General features: G+C 31.0%; 1 protein-coding gene across 1 annotated transcript; it reads right to left on the reverse strand.

The window, feature by feature from the left end:
- Window positions 1–299: 299 nt before the first annotated feature.
- On the reverse strand, window positions 300–22,604 carry LOC139515491 (uncharacterized). Its single transcript, XM_071305067.1, has 20 exons — window positions 22,592–22,604; window positions 22,082–22,142; window positions 21,445–21,606; window positions 20,239–20,282; window positions 19,060–19,082; window positions 16,892–17,007; window positions 15,840–16,010; window positions 14,618–14,673; window positions 12,855–12,968; window positions 12,450–12,484; window positions 11,038–11,135; window positions 10,111–10,275; window positions 8,993–9,039; window positions 7,503–7,534; window positions 7,026–7,132; window positions 5,727–5,888; window positions 5,120–5,169; window positions 4,172–4,348; window positions 2,295–2,330; window positions 300–608 (listed from the first exon to the last, which is right to left on the reverse strand). Exons 1-20 carry the CDS (start codon window positions 22,602–22,604, stop codon window positions 445–447), a joined length of 1,833 nt encoding a protein of 610 aa, XP_071161168.1. The 3' UTR covers window positions 300–444.
- Window positions 22,605–22,633: the final 29 nt, after the last annotated feature.

Consider the following 22,633-nt stretch of genomic DNA (forward strand, 5'->3'; position numbering starts at 1 on the left):
TTCTTGTTTGATTTTTTTTTCCATATATTTGAAACTGATAACACAAGTGCTGTTGTGAATAATTGAGGTGGATTATAAAATTTAAATTTTCCCAAATTATTTCAATTAGACTAAAAACAAGAAAAAATATTAAAGAAAGGACAAAACAGAAAATCGAGTAAAGAAAACTATTTATTTGAAGTATCATATGATTACTTCAAATTATTTACCTCGGTTGATTTTGATATATGCCTCTGATTTATTTTATGTAACATTTCAAAATTACATAACAATAACATGAATAACACATATACACTTTATTGAACCAATACAAAACAAAACATAAAAGTTTAATTAAGACACTACAACCGACGATTTCTTTCATATAAAAGTTGCAAGGTTTTAGAATTAAATCATGTAAATCATCTGCGAATTACGCGTATCCATGTGCTTTATTTCAAATTGTTATTTACGTCCAAACAAGGAACCAAGATCTGGCAGAAGACCAACAGATTCTGTGCATTGGTTACAATGTTTTGCACAGTACTTCTGTCCAAATGTGTTTCTGCATATGTTGGTTATATTAATCGTTAGGCAGTCATTACCAAGTATATTACCACAAGTTCCGGCTGAAAGTAGACACGAATAAATTACTAATAAACAACTTTAAGTCGTGGTTTGTACATATTTGATATTTATTTGTTTTTCTTCTTTTCGTCAAATTTGTGCTTTTCTGGGTTTGCTGTTTGGAATCCTTGGTGATTTTTTTTATCCACAAAGCTCTGAAACTTTGGTACTTTATTCGCCATTCTGTTTCCTGTTGTCGTCAACGAAGTACACAATTTTGATCTTAATCATTCTATCTCTGATGTATTCGGTTACAAATTCTTTGGATTTTTTTTTCTTTATCTGAATTGTAAATTTGGAAATCGGGTATCACTGATGAGTCTTTTAAACAAAAAATGCGTATGATAACAAAAATAATTCTTTATTATGCCGAGTTTTATACGGTTATTGAACTCGAATAGAACTTCTATTTAAAACACAAATTAGATCTTTAAATGAAATATAATAAAGTGTTCTTTAATCTTTTTTTGATTCTATGATTTAAGATAAATGCTAGATTAATAAGTCCGGGGATAAAACAAGAAAAAAACCACCCCAAAAATACCCAAGCAATGGTAAAGTTAATATAAACTTAGATCTAAAAACACTTTCATTATAATAACAATAGTATACAGGGATAATTCAATATACAAACTACAAAATTAAAAACTTTTTTTAGACTTATATTTACGATACCACAGAAAAGGTTGTTATAGCTGATTATAGCTCTTCTTTAAAACTTTCAGTTAACTTGAAATTTTTTTGTTTAGACCACATCTGTCGAGAAAGATTGTCTTTCAGGTCCCCAAGCAATGACCAAATTGAATAATTGTATTTCGTGTAATGAATTTGACCTTTAATAAACGAAATGACCAGTTTTGAAAATTATTTCCTTTACATTTAGAAAAAATCTAAACTTTATGACTTGCTAAAAGTTCCGGACTTGTTTCAGACAATATTAGTTAATTCGACCCTTTTAAGACAATTATAGGTTTCAAATAAAAAATGTTAGCAGAAGCAACAGTTTTGGCATAGAGAGAGAATCCGAAATACGTTATTCAAAATCAAATTTAATTTCTCTATACTGTAGGAGGTGGCATAACTCTGATAATAATAATGAAAGTTGTACATTTGCCACTTTAATTTAATGTAACTAATATATTTGGTTCACCACATAAGGACATATCGTGATATTGTTTTAACATACACAATATAAGGCCAAGTTCCAGTTCGACTGGTAAGTTTGGAAGATAAAGTTACTTTCAAAACATTTAAAGGGACAAAATACAAATGAGCAATACTGTGATAGCAATGTCATACACAAGCGCTACAGACTTAATAAGCAAGCACTATGAATTTAATTTTAACATTGCAATGAAATTTACATGCTTGAGAATATTCTTATTCCGTATTTGCAACGGAAAGGGTATGCATTTAAACAATACACACCATGTGTCTCAAATAAGTTGTCAAATCGAGTCATTGTGATAAATGCAAATGTTCAATAAATGTTCAATAACTAAAAGAAAATGATTTAAAAAATCCAAAAGCTGTAGCTAGACTTATACATATAATTATGTACTTACCATGAGCGATTACTAATAAGAAATTGCAACAGTTATAGTTTTGAACTTAGTATAACGTTATTTCTTAGTTTTAAGGAGGGTACGCGTAGCCATTTTATAATTAGGGAATAACAGTTTACTCACATGCAATTGTTGGAAGAAGTTGTGATTGAGGGGCTCCTGCAAATATATATATATATATAACATATTCAATTTAAATCATATGACCACTTAGTCCAATTACGTTTGGTTTTTAGATTTACTAGAATATATACTTTAAAGCATTCTCCCTGAAAAACAAAACATATGTTATTCATGAACCATACATAAAAAAAATCAGTCACACTCTGTAATAGAAAAATATATGACAAAATGTTCCTTTCTTTTCAGTAACAATAACGTCACCCCTGGTCCTCTGTTAACAGGAGACATCCGTTGTTGAAAAATGTCTTTATGATTAACATACCCTTTTATTTTTCAAAAGAAAGGGTTTGTTATATATATCATCTACAATAGATAATTCAGCTGATTTTTAATTTTTCATCTTCATGCCTTATATATATCATGTAATGTGTTACGATGCTAGATAACAACTGACGAGGAAAGGTCACAACCAACCACCGAAACTTGATTTTTTTCGAAAGCTATTTGTTCCAGTAGTCAAGCGCGCCCGGCATAGTGCAACACAATTCGGTGCCACGATATTTCTCAGTAGCATTAATTCCAATACCGACCAGAGAATAACATAAATTTGCTTCCACCATTATCCTTCAACATTTTAGTTCGCTATATAGAGGATGTATTATTATTGAATGAAAACCGTGCAGGATGCAAACTATGCTATTTTATTTGTTTCATTTCTAGACTAAAATCTAAAACTTAACTATCGATCAGTGCACGCACATCTGATGGTTCAAATATGTCAGTATTGTCATCAAAGGTTCAGTCTTATAATTTGATACGGGAGACGCGAGTTTCGTCTACGCACGACTCAGGGACTCACAGATAAAAAAAAGTTAGAAAGCAAAACAAGTTTAAAGTTGAAAAGCATAGAAGACCGAAAATTTCAAAAATAGATATGCCAAACACGGATTAAACCCTGTAATGAGAATTGTATACAATATATATTGCGAATATAACAAGTTAGTAAAAAAAAATGACTTTGTGCATTGGTAAACATGAATATGAACTGGAGATGAAACTAAGTGTAACTATATAGCATAATATATGCATAATTCATGTATAACAAAATCAATATTCGCAATATACAAATCTTATTAACAGGGTTTATCAATAACATCTTGATAGAAGTTTATCCACATGAAAAATGTCTACACGGATCTTATTCACGTGAAAGTTAAAAACATCAAATTTCAATCTGGGATGTGTGCATTTTATTTCATCGAAATTTTCAAATTCTTTATGTTCTAAATGCAACTTTGTTAACATTACAAAAATTTAACATAATGGTATTTTTCATTCGTCGTTTTAACAATTTCTTGACAAATGCAACTTATGATAGGATTTTCGCTCGTCATGAAAAACAAAACATAGTCATGATAAAGTGATTACTGATCCTGAACAGCCGAAAGCGTCTTCAGTCTTGATAGGAACTCTTGTTGCCAAAGCCATAACTTTTTTTTAATTGTTTTTTTCTGTCTTCTTAGGCTTTTCATCTCGTCTCTTTCTAGTCATTATTTGTGTTTTTTTTATATTATTCTTTTTAGATCACCCTTACCCGGATAGGTTTTTGTCTCCGTTTATCTTTCGCTATCAACGTTAAGTATTTTTGGTGTTATTGCTAATTTATTTACAGCTCGATACAAACAAAACACTGTTAATTTATGTTGAAGGTATATAACAAGGTGGGGTGAATTTTCACAGTGGGCATAAAATTCTTTCGAAAGCGCAAATTAACTTATAAATAATACTTCGTTCGTGATGAAGCCCTAAAGAATATACAGTTGTAGAAAAACTGAATACAACAATATCTTAAACATGCATAATAAAAATCATATTACCTATACTACTTTGACATAATGAACAGAATCTTGGACATCTGTGTCTGGCTATTGTATGAACAGGACCGTAAGTTGTTCTACATATTCCAATAGAATTGTTCCAATTGCGGCAGCTAAAATTTATATCTTCGTAGTCAGTGCAACCAAGTGGAAAATGTTCGTTTATTATTGGTACAGCTAAAAGAACGAAACATTCGCACGTTTATTACAATGAGCAAAACGAACAACAGATTTACTAGACAGTACAACGGAACGCACCAATTAACTTATTTCTACAGTTACAGAACGAATAACGCAACATACAGGACTCATGTTCCTTAACTTGATACACAACTCGACGCATTTGAACGATTACACTGTTTCGAAAACATACATTTTCTTTGTCTATTTAGAAAATTTATTGTAAAGCGAATTCATAATAAACTGCATTCTCAAGTTTCCAACAGGATGACCACTAAGTTGATTTAGATAAATCAAAGACGGATAATAATATGCAAATCAGAGTCAAAAGTTACTCAATGCAAAAGGAAGTTATAGCTAGCTAAGGTAGCCATATGTGATAATTGAATACTACGACACTAAAACAGAATGAAATAATAAATTTAATACCAGAACAAGTTTCATTATTAACGGAAATAAGTAATAAATAAGTTGTGTCTTACGAGTTTTTTTTTTAATTTCATCATTAAGCATACACCAGACGAAACTGGAAAGCCCAAGAAGTATAAGTACCTCATAACTTGATGAACTATTTATCCAGGAAAGAATATAAAAGTTTAGCCAAATAAATCATTAATAAATATTATTTGTTGTGGATAGTTAGTGATGTTTTTCTTTGACAGAAAAAACACAAAAGTAAACTAAATAACACTGTAAATGGGTTTCTGTTTTTTAAAACAAAAAAAAACACGTTTAACCCGGATCATACAATAAGTTTGACAGACTTACGCGTATATTCCATGTATATCACATAAAAACATCGAGTTTCTCCTGGTATACTAAAAATATAGAAACAATCATTTCAAAATATTATTTTTTTAAAATGTATAATCAGATTCGAGACTTAAACTATATACTCTGGCACTCAATGACAACACGATACCATACATATCACTAAAGCATTACATCATTGTGTGAGGTGTAAATGAAATTGCAAAATTTAGTATTATAAAACCAATGCTTATATTGTGTTAACATGTGTCGAGAAAATCAAAAGATTTTGAAGCATAGGACTCAATTACATTTAATTTACTAGCTGTATTTGGCATACTCATTCGAAATGTTTGGTCCTTAATGTTTATTTTTAAAAACATTAACATAGTTTATAAATTTTTAGTAATATTAAAACATTAATTGTACCTATCCTTAACAATATGCCGTGTCTTTATATCTCTTATATACACAACACTTTCAGATCATGTAAATGAGAGATGTCACATTGGCAATCATAACACATCTTCGTATTACTAGTGTACCAATATTTTAATCTGCATCGAAATAACATCTTCATTCTCGATTATCCACAGATAGCTATTAATTGTTCAGTAATACATACTTTGGAAGATATATATTGAAACAGAATCTGTCTTTTCCTGTTGATCCTGGAGGTGGGGTAAACGTAACATCTGTCGTGCAATTACCAAACAATTTAGTATTATCAGCAGATGTAAAAATATGAAGATCGTTCGATGGTCCCTCTGTCTGTTTTACAAAGGGACTGAAAAAGAAATACATTTTCTGACACTTACAAGTTTCACAAAGTGACAAACACATGTGTTTATTAATTCCATGATTCATTACTGTTCACACATTTAGTGTAAACATTATTAGAACTACAAGTAACATACATTCAAAAGCGGTGTAATAAAGTCAACGACAGTTTAAACGATCAACAATCATGATAAACACTATCATGCGCGTCACTGATGAGTATTGTGTAGACGAAACGTATGGCGTATCAAATTATATGAGAATAGTACCTTTTGATAACTATTAGTTGTGTGTTCCTCTGTCCTGTATGCTCTCCCATTTATTTATATTGTAGTCCTGTCATAGGATGTTGTCATTTTAATATTATATTTAACATTGCCATAAAAGCGGGAGGTTTGGCTAACCGCAAAACCAGGTTCAACCCACCATTTGTTCTTAAAATGTCTCGTACCAAGTCAGTAAAATGACCATGTTATATTGTAGTTCGTTTCTGAGTGTGTTGCATTTTAGTGTTGTGTTTCTGTTGTGTCGTTGTTCTCCTCTTATATTTGATGTGTTTCTCTCAGTTTTAGTTTGTAACCAGGATTTTTTTTATCAATCGATTTATGAATTTCAAACAGAGGTATACTGATGTTGCCTTTATTCATAAGGCATTAACAACTTTGACTTTTAAAAAAAGTATCTTATCACCACACAAAGATTACAAAAGAATAACATATAGATTTTCTTGGATCAAAACACTTACAAACCAAACCATAGCATGCATAGACTGAAATTGACAGGATCTTTTTCTCATAAATTATATTATATTACACTATAACTAGAGGTAAAGAAGACTTTGTAGAGTGGTACACGATATCTTCATATCAAGATTAATTGCACACAAATTTGAGGGAGGCTGTGATAAGATGTCAATGCTACTAAGCACTGACCACTAAGGATAGACACAAATAAGCATTCACACCAATAGACATACACACGAAAACATTAAAAAGTTCTCCTGATATAAAACATTATCATTTAGGGTAAAACTTTAAGGACATAAATAGGAAAAATGAAAAACTTGCCCGAGTACTAATTACTAGCTACTGAGATTCACAAATTGTCAGACATAAACAAGGAAGTAGGATAAAATAAAACTTACCAGACAGGGTAAAATCCACCAGACATAAACAATAAAGCATGACATGATTTCCCTGGTACACATTGTGTTACAGAGTCATGTGGTATTGTTGGCGTGATAAAGTAGGGCTATAATATTTATATAAAAGAAAACATATATATTAGAAAGTTCATAAGAATTCACATGGTTTTGTCTGAAATTTGTTCAAAATAAATATTGATCTCAATGGCGAATTAACAAGCGAAATCTGTATAAATTGTAGGTTTTCTTTTTGTTTCGATAGAATATAGACACCAGTTAATAAAAGAAAAAGTACTATCTTTGTATCAAAATGCATTATTTTTCTTTATATTCAGAACGCATTGTTTACATGAGGCATATTAATACATTTTATGTCAGAGAAGTCTATGTAGAATAGCCTAGACGTATTTAAATTATTCAAGTTAGCTGACAATAGGTAGAATTTAAATCTAAATAGATAATTTCACCCAAACACACCTGACTTGTTTCCACTTGATGCTGATAAGAATCTGCAAAAGACAATAGTGTCTTAATTTATATGAAAAAAGAATGTGTCAATGGGACACAGGTTTCCTCACTTTCAAACATTTAACAAGTCGGTATACAAATTCAAACCTTTTAATTTTCTTTTCTTATTAACTTAATTAAGTCCGTTTTCCGCTAAACTGACGATGTTCTCTCACTTAAGCTTAATAATTCAAAGTTTGGTTTGCTTCTTCGACCTTGGGATAAAACATACGACAGTCTGCGTCACATATCGACTTACATCAAGACATTGACAATGAGGTATAATGTTTGGATTAAAATTTTACGACAAAAGAAATAATTTCAGCTTTTCAGTCCAAACTTTGTCATAACTATGCAATAGGGCATCAGCACATAAAACGATATTCCAGGGCTTGTATTTCCTATCAAGATTTCCTTGATGAATGGTTGCTGCTTACAAGTAAGCTATTGAACCAATGTTCTTAAATAGTTGAAATCATTTTTTTATAAATTTTACGGACACATTCACGTGTTGATTGTAGAATAACTGATTCACATATGACATTAGATATGTTCCAATTATCGTGACAACATCCTGGCGCCTATTCTGATACTGTGACCTGTCGAATACGACGTGTCACCAGGATGTTCTTTCATAAGTAACGATATGGGTGGCACATATGGAGCGGACTCAGAATATACGTCCGAAGCAAGTTTTTTTTTTATCATGGCGTAGTAAGTTATTTTCGACTTATAAATGTGAATGTCCCTTTTGAGACTTTGCATCTTTTTATGATATGTTTTTCGTATGTAGTCATTAGATTCGGGATAAAGTGCTCGAAATCGATCTTAAAAGTTATTTATGGTTGATTTTTAATTTTTTGCTAAGTAGCCAAAAAACCACAAGAACTTTAAACTAAATAATATAAGGGTAATTTGATCTAAGAACAAGGTTCACATACACGTAAGCCAACTATGGCCTCAAATTCCAACTATGTTATAAAATATCAAAAGGGCCATACGATGGGAATAATTTTTTTCTATAGCCTTACATTTAGGTAAATTATGTGTATCCATAAGTGAACATTCTAGGCTCCAAGTTTGTTACAGTTTAGATAAAATACGATGATGTTGTGTGCATACTTCGGAACTAAAAACGTGAGGAAAGCATTGCCCGTCCGTAATCTACGATCCTAAAAATAATGTAACCATAATATGCTAATGATAATATTTGATCGGTAGAGACATAACAATTCTTGAGCATGTTTAACTGTCAGCGTCACTCAAGCTAAAACTATTTTAAATCATTAAAAAAAACGTGATTAAGGGTCATTACTGATAATTGATATAACAACTCTTGTTATGAAACATTTGCAGTATTTTTGGCATGGTTAAAAACATGAACATCGTTGAACGAATTTTACATAACCATTGAAGTAGGACAAATAAAGATGCAAAGGTCATTACATTGCTATATTTACCTGGAGATTTAATTTCAACCTCAAAACAGAATTCATCGCTAGTTAACCTGAAAACAGTAGAAGAACAGTATTAGTATAAAAATGGTGAATGTATAAAGCTGCCAACAGAACTTGTGTAGGCTTAGTTCAACTAAGCCTACACAAGTTAACAATATATCATCAGTCATCAAGCTGAATAGGAGCAAATCAATTTAATACTTTCATTTGATATTGTTACACAAATTCATCTTCATATCTTTTATGAACCATCTATCGTTCTACATTTGTAAATGCATGTACCAAAGCAGGAATATTAGAGTGTTGTCCGTTCGTTTGATGTGATTTATCATTTGATTAGGGACTTTCCGTTTTGAATTTTTCCTTGGAGTTCAGTACTTTTGTGATTTTACTCTTTCGTAATCTAAATAACCCAATGTCTGACAGTTTGTATTAACATACATTATATTTCCTACAGTTTACTGGGAAAATGAAATGAAATTGAAATGTTTATAAGCTATGAACAGCAAACATGTTAAGGAGGCCATTTTTCATTGGTGTTTTACATTTCATTCTTTAATTTTTTGAAATGACAAAACTATATCAATATGGAAAAGATCGTTGAAAAATAATGCAATGGACGCACAATAAGTCAAACGTCGTTAAAGTCTCAAGGAGACATCTAATTGTTTCGATTATAGTATTATTTTAAAAGATAAACATGTAAATCTATTTCCGTTGTTGTTTCTGAAAACTGTTTCTACCTAGCTATAATCTGATTAGATTTAATGAGTCTTAAATCATCAATTAAGAACAACAACCCTTTTTGAAGTCATACAATGGTTTCGGTTATATTGGCATTTTTCTTGAACCTGAATTGCTTATAATATTTGCTCGCGATTGTTTTAAATTTGTTATGTTGAAGGAAGAAAAAAATCACAAAGTTTACATTCGTACCAAAACGTCAGACGGCTTTAGCAAACATGACGCTATAGTATAGAAGAGCCTTGAATATCGATCAAAAGACAACTGCAAATTCTACTTACATGCTACCTTTATGAAAATTAGCTTCTGGAAACTCTATTACTTAGTAAACTCTCGACAAAATGACTATATCTGTTGAAATATGTCAAAGTACCTACTCTCTAGTATCGCCTGTTTGTACACAGGTTTTGTGTACACCAGTTGTTGTACCTACAACAATCACATAACACAGGAAGGTACCAGGATTTTTGGGATCTTGTATTACTGTTGTCCCTTTTGATGACAGGCCTGCTTCAACAGGTCCATATCTTACTGAAGGTTGTCTATAAAAACAATGTTCATAGAAGTATTTCATTTAATGCATGATTTTGTCGCTGTGCACTCGGTATCACAACGTTTTGCTTAATTTTTATAATAAGTGGTTTTTGGCAGTTGAAATACTGTGTCTAACAATCCTTGAAACGATTAATATGGGCAGAACAATAATTGTTCATTTTAAGATTGGCAAATATGTTTTTCCCTTCCATCATCAACATAGACTTTTGTATTTGATGTTTATATATCCCAAGTCTGTGGCCCTTCATAATCCCAAATGAAATTGGTATGTACCCCAATCATATCAATATTTGAAACATTTTCTATTCTCCATATTGGCATACATTGAGAGGTGAAGCAAACTTTTCAAACTGGGTATAATTAATCGTTTTCTTCGGAAATGCTGTACATAATCAGAAATATGCCGTTTTTCCCAGTTGTTCAATTAATTGATAGCGTCATGGATTAGGTGTTTATTGTATACTTATTTGGAAACTACATATATTGTAATCTTGGAACGTCGCAATAAAAAAAACCAAACTGCATACCTGACTCGTAAGTATCTTCCCAAATGCATGATGCTTGAAAACCTTATATCTTTTTATTGCGTGATGTTTGCTTCAAGATAGAAGACTTTTTATAGCGCAACAGTTCTACACGATTTAATTACTTGGAAATCGTAAGTAAGCAGCATGCATGCCTTAAATGATTGCATCATTCCTTCTTGTGATTTTACCTTTTGGGGATTTCTAAATGTCACTCTTACTTACTGAGAACTTGATGTGACTGTAAATGGAATTGAACATTCTTCATGCAAAACACATACTACCTTCTGTGGTAATACATGGTCTCCAATACTGGCACCCGGCTGAAATAATACATTTAAAGAACACACATTTTACTTTCTTTTACTTACAGATGAAGCATAATATCAGGTTTGTATTTAATCGTACTAGTGGCTGTAGAATTTCATTTAACACAATTCAAAGTGTTCATTTCGTACTGCAACTTAAACATACTGATCATAAAATCTAATCGTCTTCTCTTACTTTAAATGTTTCATTCTAATACTAAATTATATCCTAACATTGGATATTTGTAAAACAAAATGCTTATCATCTATAGAATGTACTATATCAAGTGTTAAATGTTTTTCGTCTATTAGTATCGTCATATGGTTGCAGCTTCATATATGAATGGTGTATACTTTCTCTGTAAAGTTTCAGTTTTCTCTACGGTTATATATAAACTACATATGTTGGCATGTGAGGCTTTGTACTTTTACAATACAAATAGCTAAAATGTTTTGCACATTTTCTCTCTAAATTACTTCTTAAATTGATCAACTAGCAAGGTCGTATAGTTAACAGCCCATTAATCATGTAAATAATTAATAAGTTGTTAGTATGAAGCAAGTGCAGTCTTATATAAAATACCCTCGTTATCAATGCATGTGATTATGTATACTGTGGATTCATTTATTTTCGTGGGTACCAATTTTCGTGGTTTGGGGAAAACTTGCATATTCGTGGGTTTTTAAATTCGTGCTTTTTGTAAAGTTTGCATACATTCTTTAAGAAAATTTGTAATTCGTTGAACATTTAAATTCGTGGTTCTTCAGTATCCACGGAATACACGAAAATTGGTATCCAACGAATATTAATGAATCCTCAGTACAATTGATAACCTCTTATATAAGGGCATTTCAAAATCAATTAGTTTTAAACAGAAGTTTTGTTGCAGTTTTTCTAACTGGAACTTGTTATTTTTTTTTCTATTTTGTCTAGTTTTTACTGATATGCTTATAATTTTTTTTATGTTCCACGTGATTTTGTGAAAAGTGCTGTTCAGAAGATAAGTTTTCGGAAGAAAAGGAGAACAAGATTTTGTTTACAGCAATTAGGAAGTATCTCATGTATCTTTCGTCAAGAAACAGATATTCAATGACGTTCAACCTTTACTCGTGATTGCTAGCGTAAAGTTTTCGGAGGCTCGATTTCAACTTCATCACCTGCAACTCATTGTTTAATAGCTTTATTTGAACCCTCTATCAAATTAATTGGACTTGAAAATCAAGCTTTGAAATATTGCATCAACGGGAAGGTATAAACTCCATTTTTAGCGCTGATGTTATGATAGTAAATAGAAATGAGTAATTATGACATACAATTTATACATTTACCTGTGAGTGCGGAGCTGTGAGTGAATTACCATGAGCTAAACAAAGTAAAATATAAAGTATTGAGAACTATTTTCAACTTAGAACACTACAGAAAACTAAAAAAATCTCACTCTAAAGCAGACATATACCCTAACAAAGATTTCGTTCAGATCGGATAGAACTGGCTTTATTTTTTTTTTATTAATTTGAATATATTTGTGAAAAGTGTTTGTGATTAAGACATGCATACATTTTTGTAGTAACAAATTTACAACATAAGTAAATGGTGTAATGGGCAGATCTTCATTCCCCATTATCACATAATGATCATCGGTTTTATATCAATTTGAATAAAAATAGTGTACTTACCAACCTGACATGTAAAATAATGTACTACCAACCGGAAAGCTAAAATAATGTACTTACCAAGCTGACAGGTAAGTCCCGAATATCCAGATGAACACTGGCAGAATCCGTTACTGTCTTTGCCGTTGCAGAAACCTTGGTTCATACAAATCAGTCTGCTGCAGGGTCCTCTAGCTTAAGTGCGCGTAAAAAAAATAACATGTTTTTGTTAAATTATCATACATTTTTTTTTTAATTCAGTCAATATATTTGAATAAAAAGTTTGTAATTTTACAATTGGGTAAAACACTAATATGGAAAATATTTTTTTTCTATTTATGTATGCTACAGTTTGACAAGTTACCGTGTGAGTAAAAATGTTTTATCTTTTTTAAAATCTATCTTAGACTAGTTAATGTAAATGCCAAATTGAAAGATACATTTTAAATTCACGTTAACCTAGGTTATATGTACAAATATAGTATAGAGACATATAGGAATTAATGTATTCGACCTGGGATATATTAATAGATTGGAAAATTGACCTGAAGGCTTTCAATGTCCTACAAATGTTCTTATAAATACGACCAGTAAACCAACCGTGTTTCGTTGATTTAATATTAGTTCCATACGATCAATACTATTAGAAAGTACATATAGATATAGGAAGATGTGGTGTGAGACAACTCTCCATCCAAATAACAATTTAAAAAGTAAACCATTATAGGTTAAAGTACGGCCTTCAACACGAAAGTTTACTTTAACTCCAAATTCCAATGTCCCTTTTACTTTTGATAACTATTTACACCACTGGGTCGATACCACTGCTGGTGGACGTTTCGTCCCCGAGGGTATCACCAAGCCCAGTAGTCAGCACTTCGGTGTTGACATGAATATCAATTATATGGTCATTTTTATAAATTTTCTGTTTACAAAACGTTGAAAATTTCGAAAAACTAAGGATTTTCTTACCCCAGGAGTTGATTACCTTCGCCATATTTGGCACAACTTTAAGAATATTTGGATCCTCAATGCTCTTCAACTTTGTATTTATTTGGCTTTTTAACCTTTTGGATCTGAGCGTCACTGATGAGTCTTATGTAGACGAAACGCGCGTCTGGTGTATAAAATTATAATCCTGATACTTTTGATAACTATTTGACCAGAAACATTTAGATAAATAGCAGCATAGTAAACACTCTAGAAATAAAGTTTGTTTGAAATTCAAGCTGCTTTCAAAGGCATGTGTATTAAAATTTTAAAATCGTAATCATTTTGAACACGCGTTTACTTGTAAATAGGTTTTTATGATGCTTATGAAGACGTAAATAAAGGCAACAGTAGTATACCGATGTTGCAAACTCATAAACATTGATAAACAATAAACATTAAAACATTGATTGATTTTCAAAATACCAAGGTTGTTAAAAGTAACTCAATAGTGATATGTTGAATTAAATAATATGTTGCTGGTATTTTACAAATTTACTCTTGCAAAAACAAATCCAAGAATCTTGATATTAAATGGAAGATAAATACCAGTACTAGTATGCATTAGAAAGAAAAAAACTAAGATACGACTCTATTTCTAGAGAAAAATCAAAACAAGCAAAATGTTTTTTTTTAGATAATTATAGACCTTTAAAATATTGTCATAAAAAAAAAATTTTGATTTTCATTAGTTGTCATGTATGATCGAAACATATCTTCTTGATCTAAAAGTATTTTTATCATCTCATGTAGCCATTTTTGAACAACAAGAAGGAAACACATTCCACTATAAAAATATATAATATTTCTATTATTCAAAGGGATGAAGAAGTTGCCGACTAAAATATATGTACCATGTAATGTTTCTTTCGTTATTGTAATGTTGTAACACCTTTTCTCTCCTTCTCCTCTACAAAACAAAAACAGAATATTTTATATAAAATGAATCATTAGGTTAAGTTTTCCGGTCAAAATATCAACTACATATAAATGAACTGCACGGAAGTTATAAATGTAAAGTTCAGACAGAAGGAACAATTATGATAAACATTAATCAGATCGATAAGTCCATTATAAATTGGGACCTTTTTTGCCCCACTGTTAATTGCTTGCTATTAAAGTATAAAAGTAAAAATAAGAGTATACTGCAACGAGACTGCAGAACGACTTAAAAAAAACCAAGAAAACTTATACTGTAAGTATACCGTCGTCGAAGGGTAGTGATTAAAAAAAAGTGTTCATATTAGACACTTTTTGAAGGGCCATATTTTTGATAATTGTCATGGGTGCAACTAATCAAAACGCATGATTATAGAAGTTACCTTCATACAAAAGACAATATTCAGACACAATAATGTGTCTATATAGCCTTAAATCAGATACAACGAAATATAAGTAAATGTGAAATTTATGTACTGTTATCTGCTTAATAAAATGCATTTTTAAAAGTAATTCGCAATAGACAGCTTCATCACATGATGCTTAACAATAGAAAACAATAATATCAGCGTTACAGTTGATACGAGCGGAGCCTTCGACTTTGTATACTGTTAAAATACACGGATTCTTGCAGACACTGCAAACTTAATGTAGTTATAAAAGAGGGACGAAAGATACCAAAGGGACAGTCAAACTCATAAATCTAAAACAAACTGACCACGTCATGGCTAAAAATAAAAAAAGACAAATAGAACAATAGTACACATGACACAACATAGAAAACTAAAGAATAAACAACACGAACCCCACCAAAAACTAGGGGTGATCTCAGGTGCTCCGGAAGGGTAAGCATATATAAACTGCTGATAAGAAATCATGCATTTCATAGCCTTCTGTATTTTGTCATGATACTGTCATGCAATGTATGGGTAGTGTTTGATATTGGCATTTGTTATTCAATTTTTATGCAAAAAAGCCATCTGTAATGCAATGCTGTGTTGTAACCACTTTTATCAACATGTTACTTTGTCATAACAACTTTAAAGGTAAAATATAAATATTTGAAAATAAAAAAAAGAAGAGCTATAATAAAAAAAGGTACACATAGCTGAAACAAATAGACATGTAATATCTTACCCGTGTACTAGTCCAAATTTTCCAGGAGGAGTATTTAAAGTAAAACAAACAGTTATTGTTCTTTCTATTTCTGTGTGTATTGACACATCAGTAGAACATGGACTTGGGTCTGTATCTGACTGGAAAACAAAGATTCCATCCTGGGCATTCATATTAGACTCTATCATTGGGCTGAAAATAGACATTACCTTGCAAAGAATTCTTTAGGTTACTATGTATTTTTGTCTTATCTAAAACTTCGTATAATCTCATAGTACGTTACCACATACATTCTGAAAATCAATTTATGTATAGAGTAAATTTAATCAAACATTCCCGTGGGACATGGAAAGCTATGCGAAACTTTCTATTTGAAACTAATGATTCAACATCGTCACCATTTTGGTGCATTGGACAAAACCTGACATTATAGCTAGTAAAACCTCGCACTTGTATAACAGTGGCATAACATTCAATTATATTGACACCGATGTGTGAACAAAACAAATATACATTATAGGTAAAATCGTCAAAAAACTTACCATAGCACAATAAGACAATGACCGAATGCACAAGTACCGAACCACTTCAAATGAATATACCACAAAAATACACTTAACAGTTAAATTAATATTCAACTTCATTGCGATCTTCGTTTTCATTTTTTCGTATTCACTGTAGTACGAAGTTGCAAGACCCATCAATATAAGGCAATGAAATTGGAATGAAAATGATCACAATAATTTCAAATACAATGTCCGTCGTTACAACATAGTGGTGCTCAGAGGAAGGCAATAATGCTTTTTCAGAGACAACATGCGTGCACAGAATGAAATCTAACCAACATCATTGTTCCTACTAAATTTGTTATTTCTACTTATTCAAAAAAAGAAGTTAAACATCTACTGTTCCTTGATCGTAATTTTTTAGAATTTTTTTTTATGGGATGATCTCTGTTGATATAATGTTTGACAAACATTTCTTTCTCATCAAAAATACAAATATAAACCTCTGCCAAAAAAAGGTTCTTATTCATATCATATATATACTTTTCCGTATAAAAAAAGACATACCAATTTGAATTATATATTTGGCTCTTTGTCCATAAACGTGTATGGCAAGCTTTTCCAACTGAACATTCAATACTACTTCCATCTGGTAAAGTAGGGGCAATGAACTGTGGTTTTGTCTGAAATAACAAAACAACTTCCATGATAATGACAAATAATGCTTTCATTTCAATTAGTCCATGACAACTGTTGACTGGTTGCTAAAGATTTATTTTAGAACATTACTATGAGGATTGTGTGAGTTTACAGACATATGCATGCATTTAGATTTATTTAAATACAAACGATTTCTTTTTATTGGTATTAGATTAAGGCTTAATATCATTTTTATGTTTTCTGAATTGATGGCTTTTGTGAAAACATGTTTCGCTTATCAGAACGAGAAAAAGAAAAATCACAAAAATATTAAATACGAGTTTAAAAAAATTGACTTTGATAGTGAATCTTCCGTATCTTAATTTTTTAAGCTCGGTTTTATTAAGAAAAGCAGTTTCAGTAAAGAAGATAAAATATGAAACTTAACTAAAAATGTACGTAGGCAACAAAGACCAATTACTAAAAATACCTCATATGAACGTTTGTACCTGGTACCTGGTCAACTATAAAGACACGATAGATTCATAACAATGCTAATTTTTAAATAAGTTTAATAACCAAGATGCTTTTTCAATTTAGTATCGGAACACATGTTTATAAAATGTTGTCACATAAATATGTCTCTCGGTAGTCCACAAAAGGACATTCTGATGGATAGCATCATTGCTTAATTAACTAAAGTTGATGAAACTAGGACGTAGGATCGCAGTAGAATAGTCAAATCGTGAAATGTACTGATAGCAATGCAAAGTTATAGAAAATACCACTTTTTTTTTATTTTATCAAAAGCAGTTACAATCTAACTACCTTGAGCATTACACTTAAAATATTGAAAAGATCTTTACAATTGACAGCCGCCGGACTATGACCAATGAACAAGGCCTCTTAATAGTCGTCAAACTAATATGTATTGGTAGTAATACAATTACATAGAAGGAAATCTTGAATCTTTCACAAGAACTTCCAATCTAACTATTTTCATACTCTTGCTTTTATTATTATGAATATTGATAGTGTTATCAGTAAATTAAACAAAACTAAATATTAAACATGTGCTGTTTCACGGTTCTGCAATCCGTCGATATTAATATTTTGGCACGGCACAAGGTCATGTTTTTTCTGACCGTTAATGATGTCTTCATACTAAATCTATTAGAAGTTGGATGTGTACTTATTGATATTTTATCCTTAGAAACCTGAATTTTTTTATATATATTTTGTTATTGGCTTTGTACTTGTTGTCAGATACTGCGAGTACTCTCAGATCTGGAAGGGATGAGGAATACTTATACCCAACCAGATCCTGTCTTTGTTTTTGTTGGATGATTTCCTTGAAGCTATCAAATGAGGTGAGCCTTAAGTTAGGAGAAAGCTGAGTGCTTACAAACATGTTTAACACCGTCACGTTTTTTTATATGTTTTTAAATGTCAGGAGCCTGCAGATCAGTCATTGTCGTTGGATCATGTTTTTTTTTTATGAATTAAACCGTTAATTTTTTTTCAAATGGATTGTTTCATATTTTCAGGTCGCTGTTTTTTTATAGTTGACTAAACGGTACTTGTTTTTTCTCATTGTTGAAGGCTGTAAGGTTGCCACTGATTGCTTTTATTCACATTTTACCTTCGATAGATAATTGTTTCATTTAAAAATGTACCACATATCATAATGTCTATATTGCGCTTAAAACTTAACATTAGAAAGGGAGTTATCAATTGACAGCCATCGGACCAAGACCTGGGAACAGGTCCTTTAATTAAACGATCAACTGATATTTTCTGATAGTAATGCAACTTTTAAGACAAATCATCGACCTACCACAAATTATTCTATTTATACTGTCTTAAGCAGAAAAATTAGACATCTATTAGAAAAGCAACACATATGTCTCGCCGTCTCGCGACTTTCGTCGAAGATGATATAAAAAAAGATTGTAATCTCATAGTTATTATTATGTGGGTACAATAATTTTATTGCAGATCAAACAGAGATTAAATGCGTATCCACAAAAAAAGTGTAGCTTCCGTTAAAGATTAAGCCGACATGTGGCCATGTTTCTAATGAGTAGATAACTTACATGAGAAACTGGTTTAGATGGTTCTGAAAGTTAAACACATAACGAAATATGATCAATTAAACTTGAAAATGTATTTTCAAAAGTTACTTAAGCTTTACTTCAGTACCCAAATTCCCTTCAATAACAAACATATTTAAAAAGGCATTTATATGTAACAACTTCATGTACATTTTTGAAAGCCTCTTGTAGCTGCATCAACCTAAGATTTTAATAACATTTTTTATATAAAAAAATCTATTCCCATAAGCGATATTATTTTACAAAAAAACGAAATGAGTGTCCGGTTACAGAACAATGAGGAAATCCTGAATAATCATAGGTATGTGTTATATATATATATATGGAACTTCAACTCACGATGAAGAACTGAATAATACTACATGATGTTTGATACAAAAATTACATAGATGTCCATGACGCAAAGTAATATTACTGAGTCTAACGAGTGCTTTAAGACATACATTCTCCATTATTAACACCAGTTGTATTTTTCACCAATTAAAGACATGTTTCGAAGTAATTGTGTAATTGCTTACTTTAGATTCGGCGTCAATCAGATGTGGATACCATAAAATGCCAAATATATGTTAGACAATACATACTATAAGTATCTTTCTTCTTGCAATATTATCAAAATATTTTACTTTTCTTACCTTACATAATCATATCCTAATCTCAAATAAATACAGTTACAATAAGGATTGGTTTTAGAAAAAAAACAAATCTTACGAAAAAAAAGATAACTTCAGCTTTCCGATGTTGAAATCTCTTATTTTTAAAATGAAAAAAAAACATTCTTGCACATGGAGCTAATTTCTCTCATATGATATTCCAAAGATTGCCTTTCCTATCATGATTTCCTTCGTAGGGGTTGCTGCTGACAAGGTAGCTATTAAACCCCAAGAGGTGAAATTTGAATCATCACTTGGACATTTTTACAGACATCATCACAAGATGGTTAAACATTATTTAATGGTTGATAAACAGTCAACACTGGATATGTTTAAATTGTCGTAACAACAATCCTGTCCTTTTTCCTCGAATGTGTCCTTACGAATTTGACTTCTCTTTTCCTTTTGGTATAGGTAGCCCCTCTTTTATTAGAATCAAAAGCAAATAACTATATTTCATATGAATTTAATAGACCTTTTCAAATAATTAAACTTTAATTGAACTTACCAGCTGTAACTTCTATTGAATAACATAATTCATCAGCTGTTTGACTGAAACATAAAGATGCAGCTGATAATTGATTTGAATGAAACTAAAATTAACAGTAAAATCTATATTAATAATGGTTCTCATTCAACTTCAACATATTTTATTTCTTGTTTATAAAGATAACCAACAGCTGAGACCCACCTACGAGCGCGGGATTTTCTCGCTGCATTGAAGACCCATTGATAGCCCTTGGCTGTTATCTGCTCTTTGGTTGGGTTGTTATCTCTCTTTCATTTTCCTCATTTCAATTCTCAATTTTAAAAAGCAGTACCATATTAAACAATATAAACCAAACATCACCAGGAATTATTACCGTACTTCTTTGGTCGTCTGAACAACTTATTTGTCTTATAAAGTTGTAAATTTCATTAAAATACCCTAAGCAAATATAAAATGTTGATTGGCAATAGGAATTAAATTTCCGAAAAAACAAATTCATCATAGAAACAAATTTAAATGTTTTACGTCAGCCATACTTGTCGTCTTCATCATTGACGCGCAAATCAATAAAGTTAAAAAAGCAAAATAATGTAAGAAGTTGAAGAATCATAAAGATCAAACATTCCTTAAAGTATTGTCTAATAAAGCTTGAGCAATATTTTTCTGTGGTAGTAAAGACATATTTCGAAGAAAAGGAAAGCCAAAGACTAAGGTGGTGAAACCCTCGGGGAAGCAACACACTTTAAAAGCGAAAGCAGAATTTCTTTTGTTTTTTAACATTTAAGATATCATAATCTTTATTTAAATAAAACAGCAGAATGTTAATGAACTTATGGCCTTGTAAGAATGGAAATAGATAATTGTCTATGGCATAATTAAAACGGATATTGTATATGTGCCCAACATACATAATTGTTTATCAAGTCCAATCGAATGGTTGATCCTTTTATATATAACGTAATTAAAATCGTGACGTTTTTAATGGGGTAGATTGACAGTACATCAACAGACGTTTTTAGTTATTGTTATTTTAGTAATCTGTAAATTAAACCCACATGACAAAACATTATGATATTACAGCATTTAGTCCCTATAAAGTTGTCCTATTTCTTTTTGAAAAAAAACAAAAAACGTGCTCCAAGAATAATTCAAAATCGACAGTCCCTTATAAAATGGCAAAATGAAAAGCTGTAACACATCAAACAAATGAAAATAAAAACTTACCCAGCAGCATTCACAATTTGTACACAAACTTTATGGTTTCCTATTTTCTTTGGCAGTATAGAAGTAACAGTATAATATACATATGTGTTATTTTTATCCTGTAGAAAATTCAGGCCAAGAACTTGTACACTGGCATCCACAAAACCTTTCTTCATTGAAGGTCTAAATATATTAAAAATAAAATTTGTATCATAAACTTTTAGATTGCATTTCACAAAATATGTATTTCATTCCATATTTTTTTTAATAGTTTTTAAAGGTATGTATTAGAAATGTAAAATTAAAAATGTGTCATGCATTATCTTTTGTTGAATACCGGTCAACGATGGTTTCCGTCATGCAAGTTTCCCTGTCTCTGGTCCATAACAAATATCTGACACCACTATCCACCAACTTATCAATGGCCATAAACATTTGTTTTCTAATATTGTTTGCCAAACTTAATTTGAGTGCTGCTGAGATAAATCAATTCAGACACATTTCAAGGTTAATGCATAATTTACACTCGTTCTAAGTGTTTTACGCTACTGCATTTAAACCATAGATTTTAGGTGTTTGTATTTGCGTGATCAATATATTAATGTCTATTTAGAGGTATTCGGTTAATATAATGTTAACTGTTAAAGATTTCGAATACCTTTCCTCAACATCAGGTATGACCAAGGAAATATCCGGTGTATATGCATGATCTATAAAGCCTATATCAGTAATAACAATTAATTTAGGAAATTAATTTTGTTCTAGGTAATATTCAGTACAATATTTTATCTGAACAGAATTGATTAGGATTAAGAACGCTTCATACTAAAATAAATTTTGTTTTCCATATTCACCAATACGAATCCCCAGTAATCAGACATTAGCATTTCACATGGAACTTCTTGCTAGACTTACTGTACATTAGGATCACTGGTAATGACATACAGTATCTCATAAGAATATCCTTAGAAGACTTACTTTATAATATGATCTCTAGTCAACACAGATAGTATCTCACATTGATATTCTTTTAAAAGACTTACTTTGCCTTAGGATCACGAGTCAACACAGATGGTATTTCAAATAGATCTCCTTAGAAGTCTTACTTTACAAAAGGATCTCCAGTCAATACATATGGTATTTAACATGGATCTTCCAGATGACTTACTTTGCAGAATCATCTCCAGTCAACACATATGGTATCTGACAT

This window comes from Mytilus edulis, chromosome 3 (assembly GCF_963676685.1).
Source record: "Mytilus edulis chromosome 3, xbMytEdul2.2, whole genome shotgun sequence".
Lineage (NCBI taxonomy): Eukaryota > Metazoa > Mollusca > Bivalvia > Mytilida > Mytilidae > Mytilus > Mytilus edulis.